Source organism: Oncorhynchus mykiss, chromosome 21 (assembly GCF_057628025.1).
Source record: "Oncorhynchus mykiss isolate SJ-2025 chromosome 21, ASM5762802v1, whole genome shotgun sequence".
Taxonomy (NCBI): domain Eukaryota; kingdom Metazoa; phylum Chordata; class Actinopteri; order Salmoniformes; family Salmonidae; genus Oncorhynchus; species Oncorhynchus mykiss.
Window position 1 is genome coordinate 14210382 of NC_143042.1, and position 12793 is coordinate 14223174.

Sequence of the window (12793 nt, forward strand, 5' to 3'; positions counted from 1 at the left end):
AAGCAGAAATAGATGTAGTATTTTATTATTTTTTAAAGAAAAGTTGTGCTAGTTTATTAATCAAAAACCTTTGTCATTGAAGTCATTGTAATGTGAAGATATACAGCCAAATTCATATACAGAGACCCGCCCCCATTCACAAACAAACACATCCCAACATGCATCAGCGTGGGTTGTCAGTGCACACCCAGAGGAATAGAGTAGACAGAGGGTTGGGGTCACACCAGAGGTCAGGGATGTAGGACGGGTGGACTTACTTCCTTTGACTTAAGGTCAGCAGTGGAGCCGGAATGGAGCCAGAGGAAGAAGTAGTTATAGCAGAGAAAAAGGATGAGCACCATGGCATGGCATGGCATGGACAGACAGACAGACAGATAGGACAGACAGACAGGTAGGACAGACAGACAGGTAGGACAGACAGAAAGGTAGGACAGACAGACAGGTAGGACAGACAGGTAGGACAGAAGGCTAGAGGAGGGGGCTGTAACAGCCAATAGTGTTACAAAAAATTGAGAGGGAGAGAGAGAGAGAGATCTTCATAACAGGGAATCCTGGGAAATACACCACCGGAGACCAGGGAACAGAAAACTGCAATAACCTCCCAGATGGCTTTAACTCGGCTTGGCTTTGAACAACCTCTACTGAGAGTAGCCTGAGATTGACCCTTCCCTTTTTAGAATCTAAGTACACACTTTTTGAGGGTACATAGAGGTCTTGTAACATTGAGTAATACAGATGTTAGATTGAGTGATGAGATCAACTTTCAAAAGTATTGTATAACTACTGTTAATACACACGGGTGGGTCTAATTCCAGCCGGTGTCTATTCCACAAGTTACCAACGGCCAAATATGATTATTGTTGTGGCATGTTTGTCATTTTACTACATTTTATGTTGAAGTTTTCTGCATATTGGTTATTGATTTGGACACGTTCAAACTGTGTTTTGACATTGGGCTATCCTACCTAGCAAAATGTTGTTGAACAGATGTTGAAAATAAGATTATGCCCGACATCCAATCTGCGTTTGTTTTGGGTGAAAGTCAAAGTTTAAAATATGTATTTTTCTTGCAACCTTGGCATTCAGGCCAAAGAGTTCAATCTTGGTTTCATCAGACCAGAGAATTTTGTTTCATGTGATGGAATTTGTTAACTGTTACATCTGACTGCGCAATCCACTGTCTCATCAGCCCAGCCAGGCACTTTATAAATTTGATCTCCACTATAAAAAACATCTAGACATTATCTCACATTTCTTTTAGACTAACATTTAGTTTTTAACAGCAGAGATGTGTATAAACCTTACTGTCTCTCCGACATTTGCGACATAGAATTTTAATATTGAAACAATCTCCAGTTGTCGCATAGTAATGAACGAGTCGAGACAAGAGAGACAGGCAGGCAGCGTTTCTTAGCCAGTTGAAATCATGAATTAGCTGGCATAATTTTTATGGATGTATACAAAGAAATGTCAACGAAGTGCAGCTAGTTTGCAGTCTGTTGTTGGCTAGCTCCTCTGAACAAGTGTCCTGACGAGAGAGCACATTTTCAATTCCAGGCGAAATCGCGCCTCATTAGCTCAGTGTTATGGATGTATCCAAATAAATGTCACTAGAAAACAGCTTAAACAAATACAAATGCAGCTACTTTGATGTTATTCTGGCTGCACTGTTTGACGTGACTAAGTTAGCCGTAGTTGGCTAGTTAGCAAGCAAGGGATAAGAACGTTGCCAGACAGTATGGCAATGGAACATTTAGAACGAACAACTGGGTCACGTCCATAGATACAGAACAAAAAGACCGATCAACTGGGTCGCGTCTCTGGCAACCGAACCAATAGAACGAACGACCAGCCGGCTTGGGTAGCAACCCTAGATTTGTGTTGGGATTATATATTGTGGAAGGATGAAATAGTATGAATAAATTCATCAAAATAAAGTTGAAAAGGAAATGATGTCAATCATTATTTGAATAGGTTGGTAACCCATTGTCTAAAAGTGATAATGCCCTCGAAGCCGGTGTTTGGAGGATATATTGGCACTGTTTGCACAACACCCGTGCTAATATATCCTCGAAACACTGGCTTCTCGGGCATTATCACTTAATTATACAAATGATTTCCAGAGAGAGGTAAGAAAATAGTCACTTTTCGTTATACATTCCCATTATTGACAGGTTGATAAAACGATGTGGTAAGATCAATACACTTAAACTACGCCATATTATATTTATGGTACACTAACATTGGTGGGGTACACAGGTATCAAAATAATAGATCATCCATTGATTGTTACAAAGCCAGAGTCAGTTAAAGACCTGTGGAGAAGGTACCGCCATTTCCCTGTACAGAGAAGGACCTGTAGTTAATAGCAAAGGACCATTATTTAAAACATCAAACAGTGCATTTCCACTCAAATGTAGCTCAGTGCCACGCACTGCCCAGCAAACAAATAACGTTCTTGATGCGTTGGTGAGATGCAGGTGGTATCTTATCAACACCACATTAGTGTTGAGAGAATGTTATTTGTTCACTGGGCATCAGCTGGCAATGGTTTACAGTGCAGAGATCTGGGCTGGTCATGTAGCTGTGTGTGTGTCTGGGCACAATGGGAGCTCTGTATGGGTGTGAAGGGCATGTAGGGTCAGACTTGTCCCTGGTTTACAAGGTCTGAGGCAGTAGACCCTGTTCATAACAGGGTCACACAGGGCTGTGTGTGTGTGTGTCATTATGTGAAAGCAATTATTGGTGTAAAACAATGTGTGTTTTGATGTTTTGAAGTTTGGGTGTATGCGTCCTTGCTTGCTTGTGTACACCGCGAGACCATCAGAAACACTAGCATGTGAACCATTGCTTTTCAATGCTGAGAGACATGACAAGGAACAGATAAAAACTACAAGTACCAGGGGACCGGCAATGAGGACCAAATCACGAATGAAACACATTTTATGAGGAACTCCCAAAAATGCCTTTCATTTGTGAGAAGACGAAATTGAAACATACAGAAGACTAACACATGGAGAAAGAAGAAAAAGCTTGACATACTTTGGAGTTGGACGGATCTCCTGGCCGTTCTTGTACCATTTCAGCTCTACTGTGGGGTCTGCAAGATCCACCATTAAGCGGATCTTCCCTCCTTTGTCAGCCTGGTATGCTGGATCCAACTTCTTGGCAAAAGCTTTGTCAAAAAAGACAATATCCCATGACAATGGTTATGCATCCTATAGAAAACCAGTGAAATGTGTGCCTTTCCCCTGAATAATCACAGATTAGTGCATCATAATCCCAACAGTGACACACAGTCACATGGACAAACAGTCAATTCAGCACCTTCACTCTTCTTCTCCTCTTTCTTGGTCTTCTTCAACCTCTTGAGCAGACCCCGCAGGTCTGTTATGCCGTACTCAAAGGCGATCTTCTCGTACTGGTCTGGCCTGGCCGACTTCAGGATCTCCCACACGTCCACTTCGGGGGTCTCATCCTGCTTGGGCTCCCTGGGGCAGGACACGAGGGGAGGGTGTGAGGGCTGGGGCCACGCTCTGGGCTATCGCGACGTGTCCTGAGGAACTGATCCCTATGGGGGGTATTGGGTGGGGAAGGAGGTTCTGGAAAGGGGAGAGGATACTATAAAAGGGGCAGTGACTGCGCTGAAGGAAGACTACTGTGTTGTATCTACTGTAGATAGGGACTACCTACTAAATTCGTTTTCAAGAGTGTTTTCCCGCCGCTATTCTACTGATCTGCTGTGTTTCTAGTCATTTCTCTTCTTCTCTCTCCTTATATCAGACACACGTTCTCTCCCTCCCTTCTCACTCTCCCTACAGAGTTCCTCAGGACATGTCACACAAAGGGATGGGCGTGGTCTGAAGCCTTGTACCTGTCCTTTGACATCATCTCTGGATGAGGTGTTACAGGAGGAGAGGGGGTGGCTAGTCTATTATATCCTATAGGAAGGGTTTTACTGCTGAGGCAAGTAGAGGGATCAGATTATTACAAGGGAGTTGAATATGTTTCAGGTAGGGGTTTTGACCAGGGTTGAGTTCTTTAAGTCTGGACATTGTTACTTGCCTTTAGGGTGAGATTTTGCAAGAGAAAATACATTTTAGCCAGTGCTGTATTAATGAATAACAGTAAAAAGGTCATAAACTAATGCTATTAGGCTACTTTTGTTCCTTGGGGAAGGGGGGGTAAACAGAATGAAACAATTTGGGAAAGAACTACTGATCTAGGTGCTGCATGCAGGAATATAGGGAGATCTTACTCCAAGATGTGCTGCCGATTAAGTCTACATTCCTTCTCTTTCTATTCACATTGCCCATCCCTTTGCCTTGTGTCTCAGTATGTTCACTCATCACCACTTCAGAGACGCTCTGACCGTGTTAGAGATGGAAGGATAGGCGTCCATAGGGGATGTTAGATCTGTGAGATCCAGGTTAATAAGCATGTTGCCCTGGGCGTGAGTAGATCCATTAGGCAGCTAAATAAAGATCATTCAATCAGTCCGTTCTTTCATGGACATTTTCCCAAATGTCGGAAAGCTTTGGAGGTAAAAAAGCATGGAATTATTATTTCATTCTTATGCATCTCTCTTCTTGTTTATTTTCAGGCAATTACTGTGTATACTGAAATAAACATTGTGATATGTGCCTTGTATTTCTAAGTTGAAATAAAATGACATTGTAGCGATAACACTATTTCACAGCATCATTCATAAATGATCCACGAGCAGCTCACTAATGATCCGAAATGGGAGTCCTTTGGCCTCATAAACACAGTATTACTGTACTCTACTGTTGATCAAAAAAAGTGGTCATCCCCAACAGTAGAGAGACTTTATGATGCAAAGTCCATTTCTATCCTTACTGATTGTTAATGGCGCATTTGAGAATGTCGGCTGTAAATGAAGTGTTACCTTGCTACAGTAGGCCAACACTCTTGCTTGTTCCAGATCCTAGAGCTACATTCCATGCTGGGGACGCTACAGGATTATAGTACTTACCCCGCAGTAAGGTCTAATCGTTTAATTACCTAGGTTATTCTCTCTACTAACCTTTGGTTTCTGAATGTGTAGGGAAGAAGAAGAGACAAGCCCAAATAAATGTGTAATTTTACCTCAGTGAAGTGTCACGGTCTGATTAGGTCTATTGTACTCATTGCAGTACATTGAAAAAAACATGCTGTTGTCTGAACCAAGAAAAAAATGTAGATTTGTATTTACAAACGAAAAAAGAAACTCAAAAATACAGTTATCAATATGTGAGAGTAGATAGTGTACTAGATAGTATATGTGATTCACTGTAACTCCTGATATGAATGAAATGATGTACTCTTACAGTACATGGTACTTCACCTATGTTCTAACTAATATACTGCACTCTTTAATATATTATGCTCTATTGTAATGCATATATATACCATGTGATAACAAAAAAGAGTAAAAAGAGGGTAAAAGATTTAATGGTGGTTGCTGGGGCAAAATACAAAATAAAGAGAAAAGAGGTAAACACCCAAAACAAGGGCATAGTAAAAAAATACAAAAATAAGACTGTCCCCTTGAGGACGGACAGTGACTCTCACCTATGTTTAAGAAGACCACTAAAGTCAAGATCCCCTGCATCCTCGTGTCCTTCACTGCTGTTGTTAACAAGAAGAGATTAATGGAGATTTAATCAGAGTAGAAACAGTAACAGGCAACTAGATAAACAATGCTAAAAGAACAACGCAAAGCAGCGGCTACTGACTTCAATCAAATGCATTAGGTTCAGACTAACACATGATTGGTGGCTTACACAAAAACCCTTTTGGTTCATTTCCAATTAAATGCTTCTAATGAACTGGTTTGTGTAAGGAGTATCGAGAGCGATCCCTACCAGCATATGAAAACATTTCCACAATGTTTCTGCTGTGTTGCAGGAGCATCACTGAGCAGCTACGTTGGGATAATGCTATGGGGCTGGGATGTTTTGCGTTGCTTTCTGACACATTGTTGGGAGGGAGTTTCAAATGCAAGCATTGGCCTTTGTGCTGTTCAACACGTTGATTGGTAATGACCTTAATAAAGGTTAATCACATCTGATTTCATGGTCATTATGTTTCAGACACTATGTTCTCATGTTGGTTTGTGATAAGAGCCATGGTTTTCCTACTGAGCCACAATGTCCCATGTATCTGATGTTCAAATGTACATTTTCAGGTTTATTTGCCATGTGTATTGAATCTTGCTCGAAACCAGTGAAGTTTGTGTTTAATGTTACTATTGTCATATTTATCATTATGAGAAAAAAAGGATATGCATTAGTCAAATGCTCAATCTAACCACTAACTGTAAAAATATCACTCTTTTGTTGACTCTGAAAACCAGTCTACTAACTGTCTGTTTAAAAAAATCTAAATAACGAGGTCAGATTGTGTTGCTCTCATTACCTTCTTTTGAAGGCTGATCGAATATCAACACTCTGTGACTGTTCCAGTTCTGAAAGACAATGCAAAACAATAACACAGTATATTGTATTATTGCTCGTGTTTCAGTGTGTGTTCTTTGCTGTATGACTGAGACTCGAACAGTGCAACAAACCTTTCACTTCCAGGTCAAAAGAGCAGCTGTCAAATTTGTCCTTGTAGGTGACCTCACACCTGTAGTTTCCAGCATAGTTGTCTTTGGCCTTGATGATATGCATCTCAAATGTGTGAATCTGCGGGGTGATACATAGGTATTGGAAGGACAGCTAGGGGACCAATGTGCGTGTGTGTGTGTTAACATACAGTACATAGAGCTATACATGGGAGGGTGTCTACCTTGGTGCGTCGGTCAAAGGTTTCTTTCAGTTGCAAGTGCTTTCCGGTCTTGCTGGCCAGGTCCATCCATTTCCCTTTGAACCACTTGATGGTGGGTTTACGGAGCAGGTCTTGGGCCTCCACCTTGGCAACAAAGGAGATGTCTCCACCTTGTGAACATGTAAAACACAGCATGTCCATGGTGGGAATAGCCTTTGAGGTGGAAAGATGTCCTACACATGGTTGCCAGAGGTTCCTTCTCTTGGGAGAGAATTAAATACAATAGTGAGAGAGAGGCAGAGAAGGAGAGAGAGAGGCTATCTTTCATCATAACAAGGGAGAGAGACAAATCTAAAAGACCTTGACCAGTACAAATATAATACATGTAAGGGTTTTAAAATGTCTCTATGAGTATATCATCTCTGGTCTACAGCAGCTGTGAGAGGAGAGCTCACTCAGCAGGCACTCACCCACAGTGATGGATCCGCCCTGGGGTCTTTCTATGAGCAGGCTGGACAGCGGTGGGGTGTCTACGGGCTTGTCAAGGTCCTCTGGAGCCTGTCCCTCTCCCAGAGACCACACTGTTCGATCAGGAGAGACAGACACACACCATCAACACCAACAGACCAACACACTCCTTGTATACTGTACTCAATGGCTTCAACAATCTGTCAGCACACTTCTCTGTATTCATCTGAAAGTGATATACTTCCAAAGGTAGATAGACAGACAGAAATACATTCACACGGTTCCTCAGCTGTTCATGGCAGCAGCAACATGGAAAGCATAACATTTTACAACATGGAAAGCATAAGAACATGGAACATAGAACAAATACCTGTACTGGGAAAAGCGTTACGGGTTTTGAATGAATACCATATCGGAGGGGACACCTTTGCTGTGTGCAAAAGTGTATCGTTTGATACGTTCTTCCATTTCTAAATGCTCCGGTCTTCTTTGAGATCTGAGTGGACTAGGACTGATGTCAGCAGTCGCCATGCCCAACATGTGATGAAACTACTATATACAGACCTACACAGGGAGTTCCTTCAGCCCCACCCCTCGCTACCTACTGCAAAGACCTAGCTACCCTCACCCAGTTTACGTCATCTCTGACTCAAAGACTAACATTCAACTAGGTCACTTAGTCATTTAATTGACTTCTTACTTACGTGAAATGTCATTCATTATCCCATGATGTTTGAAAAAGATAAAGATGTTGAGAAGCCCCATAGCTTCCTACAAGCATTGGAGAGGAACGTGGCAGTTGAACTATGACATTTTAGGAAACCAGTATTTTTCATGGAGCAGATCATAGTCCAAATGAACCTGAGCTTTTAAAGAATGCCAAGCCAGGTCCCATTGGAACAGCTAATCGGGGAAAATGAAAAGAGCCAGCTAAGAGACTAACACTATTCGTGAGTGGGCTTGCTCCAGAGAGGATACTGCTATTCTGGAGCTCTGCTATTGAAAACTAACCTTCTAATAGGATGGTTATTACGGCTTTTGTTACATAGTATTACCTGAGTCTTTTCTCCCCATGGCTGACACATGGACGCTATCATCTGAACAAAGACAGAGAGAAATTTACAGCATATTATAAGAAATAGTACTGTAAAGTCCACAGAAGCAAGCACACACAAACATTCAGGACCAGCAAGCAATACAAGACATCGAACATTAAGCAAGCTGAGCCCTGACGAATTCTGACATAATGATGCAATCTGCCAATCAAAAGCTGTAACTATGTACATTGTTGTATATTGTTAGGTTTCACCAGTGAGGAGAATCAGTTTTGAATCTTCTTTCATGTCTTTGTATTTCTTAAAATAAAGTTTTATACAAACTGTATTTTTGCATTACGATCAGAATTCCAAATGTGTTGACATAAATGTCTAACATGCATGTGCCAGACAGACAATTGCAGAAAAGGAGACCCTTAAAATCTTTAAATTCTTATCATTTATTTTTCATAAAAATCTATTATGGTGTTTTTGCAATATGTTTCATTGTTGACAATCTAAGGTTGGAAAAATAACTAACTTAAAAAAAATCACACAAAACACCTTCTAGAAATAAACATGTCTCCGAACATGTTTCCTACATCCAGGCAGTTGTAACATTCTGATCAAAACGACTAGTTTGGTCAGAGCTATAGTTGTAGGATTAACAGAAAGATCTTACTAGGCAGCTCAATAGACAGTTTCTTGGCTGTATTGGCATCCTCTGTGAAAGAAAGCATAGCATTACTGGTATTAATTTGTGTTTTTAACTAGTCAATTGATTTGACTCTGGTGAGGAATATTTCGATTGACTCTTTGTGATGATTGACAAAAGTAGTATGACAAATTGTCCTCATGGCCTTGTAATCAGAAAAAATATTAAATGAAACCTCCAATTACTTATACCAACAATTTCCAATGAATTAATATAACACAATTCAAGACAAGAGAACCGGTATGGTATCAACATAATTGAGGTCTAGGACAAACCAAAACATGTATAATATCATCATATATATACACATAACATATAATATACATACAGTATACATGATGAGCATACGTGGCATGAATGGTACTGGTGTGTATATTCCAAGCCTTCAGAAAGTAATCACACCCCTTGACTTATTCCACATTTTGTTGTGTTACAGCCTAAATTCAAAATGGATTAAATAGTTTTTTCCCCTCTCACCCATCTACACACAATACCTCATAATGACAAAGTGAAAACAACTCCAGTGTATGTTTGGCCTTGTGTTTTAGGTTATTGTCCTGCTGAAAGGTGCATTTGTCTCCCAGTATCTGTTGGAAAGCAGACTGAACCAGGTTTTCCTCTAGGATTTTGCCTGTGTTTAGCTCTATTCCGTTTCTTTTTATCCTTAAAAAAAACCTCCCTAGTCTTTGCCACATTTTTAACAGTTTTACTTTACTCCCTTATTGCAAACAGGATGCGTGTTTTGGAATATATTTTTATTATGTACAGGCTTCCTTCTTTTCACTCTGTCATTTATGTTAGTATTGTGGAGTAACTACAATGGTGTTGATTCATCCTCTGTTTTTTCCTATCACAGCCATTCAACTCTGTAACTGTTTTAAAGTTACCATTGGCCTCATGGTGAAATCCCTGAGTGGTTTCCTTTCTCACCGGGCAACTGAGTTAGGAAGGACGCCTGTATCTTTGTAGCGACAGTGCACTATTGATACACCATCCAAAGTGTAATTAGTAACTTCACCATGCTCAAAAGGATATTCAGTCTTTTTTTTACCCATCTAATAGGTGCCCTTCTTTGTAAGGTATTGGAAAACCTCCCTGGTCTTTGTAGCTGAATCTGTGTTTGAAATTCGCTGCTTGATTGAGGGACCTTAAAGATAATTGTATGGTTGGGTACAGAGATGAGGTAGTCATTCAAAAATCATGTTAAACACTGTCATTACACACAGAGCGACTCCCTGCAACTTCTTATGTGACTTGTTAGGCACATTCTTACTCCTGAACTTATTTGGGCTTTCCATGACAAAGTGGTTGAATACTTATTGACTCAAGATATTTCAGTTTTTCATTTTTAAGTAATTTGTAAACATTTCAAAAAACATCATTCAACTTTGACATATTGTGTATAGGCCAGTGACACAAAATCTCAATTTAATCCATTTTAAATTCAGGCGGTAAGACAACAAAATGTAGAAAAAGTCAAGGTGTGTGAATACTTTCTGAAGGCATTGTGTGTGTGTATATATACAGTATACATGTCAGATGTGATCTTCACATCCATACCTTTATTTGAGTATTATAATAAATAAAGGTTTGTGTGCTTGTAGGAATTATACTTTGTCATTTTTGAATTGGCATGCATGTAAACAACATATGTGATATGCACAAACATATATTACAATAGTTTAGGAGCTGATCCTGAATATTCTAACCAGCAAAATGCCATGTGCCAGTATTAAACGCATATCAGGAATATAGGTATATCAGGTCTTCCCCACAGTAACTGTCTCCTGCAAAATGTACTTTTGGGGTGTTGATGGGAGCCCTGTCCTATAGTGGAGTCTCCATGGTAACCGACTTGACAAGATGGGAAAGGGGGGAGAAATGAGGATGGTTTGTCATGGTTACCAACCTGGTGGGGGCGGTGGTGATGGGGTGTTGGTTGTAGCGTCATCATCTTTATCTGCAATAAAGGTGTGATTGACACAGACCCACCTATCAAAAAGCTCCAAGTCCATCACCGGCAAGGCAGGCCAACAAGACAAGCCACAAGACAAAGCATGCAAGACAAGACAGAACATGGGACCGACACGACACAACACCACCACATATGCATGTCTTTGAAATGGATAGATGAAGTGTATGAGACCACAAACGTGTTTATCGTGAGATCGAAGCGTGTCCTGTGAGAGATCACACCAGTGTCTATGAGATGGGAGTGGACGGTGATGTAAGAGATCACACGTGTACGTAAGATAAAGGAATTATGCGTAACACCACAAGCTTGGTTTAGGAAAGCTGGAAGCGCAAGTGAGAAGCACTGTGAGAGGAAGAGAGAGATTGAAGTTGACAAGCAGCGGCCAGAAGAACACACGAATGTCCACAAGGGATATGAAAGATTAAAGACCTAACTATCCAAGATAAGCCCTGTTACTTAGAAACTTGTTGTCGATCAAAAGAGTAACTGAGCTCAGCTCCACCTCCAGAGACGTTATAGAGAGTAGTGTTGGGCGGTATCCAGATTTTCATCCTGTTTCTGTACCACACCGGGGTATTACCGGAAGTCCACACAAGGGGTGCTATTTCTTAAAATAAGGGTGTGATAGAGAGAGCGTTCAAGGGGGGTGGGGGTTGAGCAAAACAGAAGGGACATATGAAACTGACCTTTGTTGTGGTAAAAAGGCACTGGAGCAATGCTGAGTGATGAGTGACAACTGCGGAGAGATATAACCTTCCATACGTCTAGATCAGCAGCTGCTGCTGCGGCTGTCAACAGCACTGTGCTTGTTGCTACAGTATAGCCTCACTATGAAACCTAGACCCTCAGCTAGAAACAGTCTGCAAACTGTACTGAGAGGAATAGACACAGAAAACACACACGCCACGCACACAATAATACACACACAAACATACACACATCAACACATGTTTGTGCATACGCACATAAACGTAGCCTACCTATATACACACACACGTTCTTGCATATGCACATACACATGTTCGTGCATTTGCACAGACACACACACTCTTCCAGACCTGCTGGAGGTGGGGGTGGGGTAACCTGCACCGTAACAACTGGTTCTGGAGGTGGGGGTGGTGGTGGTGGGGTAACCAATGTAACAACAGGCTCTGGTGGTTGGGTAACCTCCGTAACAACTGGTTGTGGTGGTGGGGTAACCACTGTAACAACAGGCGCTGGCAGTTGGGTAACCTCCGTAACAACTGGTTCTGGATGTGGTGGTGGGGTAACCACTGTAACAACAGGCTCTGGCGGTTGGGTAACATCCGTAACAACTCGTTCTGGATGTGGTGGTGGGGTAACCACTGTAACAACAGGCTCTGGCGGTTGGTTAACCTCCGTAACAACTGGCTCTGCTTCCTCCTTCACGGTTGCTGAATTGGGACAAGGCTCTCACAGATTAAAGTTACCGTCCATCTCCTCCACTCACACAGCACTAAGTTTCTTTCAGTCATCAATTTCTAATACAAACAAACTGCTAACTCCAACTGTATGTGCCGTAAAGTTGTCGTACTGAACTGTGCACTCAGCAGACACGCTGCATTTATGTGCTGTTTAACCATGACAAAGCTATCAGACACGACTTTGGGGGCACTTTCGCCTTAGAAGAATTTGAACTTACTGTATATAAAAATGCACTAGTCAACAGTCTGCAGAAAGCAAAGCATGAACCAATGTATGGCTGTTGTTGTGTAAATGCCAATGAAGTTCATCACATTGGGTCATAGCAGCCATTGAGGCAAAAGGTGTCTCTGTCTGTCATTACAAACAGCGCTTCAATCCAAATAA

At 41.3% G+C, this 12793-nt stretch overlaps 1 protein-coding gene across 50 annotated transcripts in view; it reads right to left on the reverse strand.

Moving 5' to 3' along the window:
* Positions 1-12793, reverse strand: part of LOC110500059 (myosin binding protein C1) — a 38331-nt gene that overhangs the window by 12479 nt on the left and 13059 nt on the right. For 6 of the 50 annotated variants that reach the window (XM_090213938.1, XM_090213946.1, XM_090213935.1 and 3 more), the window contains 10 exons: positions 10898-10948; positions 8956-8997; positions 8295-8336; positions 7242-7352; positions 6793-6941; positions 6572-6689; positions 6421-6469; positions 5575-5631; positions 3328-3491; positions 3043-3175 (listed from right to left, as the gene is read on the reverse strand). In XM_090213938.1, coding sequence (XP_090070064.1) covers positions 3043-3175; positions 3328-3491; positions 5575-5631; positions 6421-6469; positions 6572-6689; positions 6793-6941; positions 7242-7352; positions 8295-8336; positions 8956-8997; positions 10898-10948 — 916 coding nt within the window. Of the gene's footprint in view, positions 1-257; positions 267-3042; positions 3176-3327; positions 3492-5574; positions 5632-6420; positions 6470-6571; positions 6690-6792; positions 6942-7241; positions 7353-8294; positions 8337-8955; positions 8998-10897; positions 10949-12021; positions 12379-12793 lie in introns of all 50 variants that reach the window. The other 44 variants (XM_090213943.1, XM_090213951.1, XM_090213937.1 and 41 more) reach the window with 17 other exon arrangements.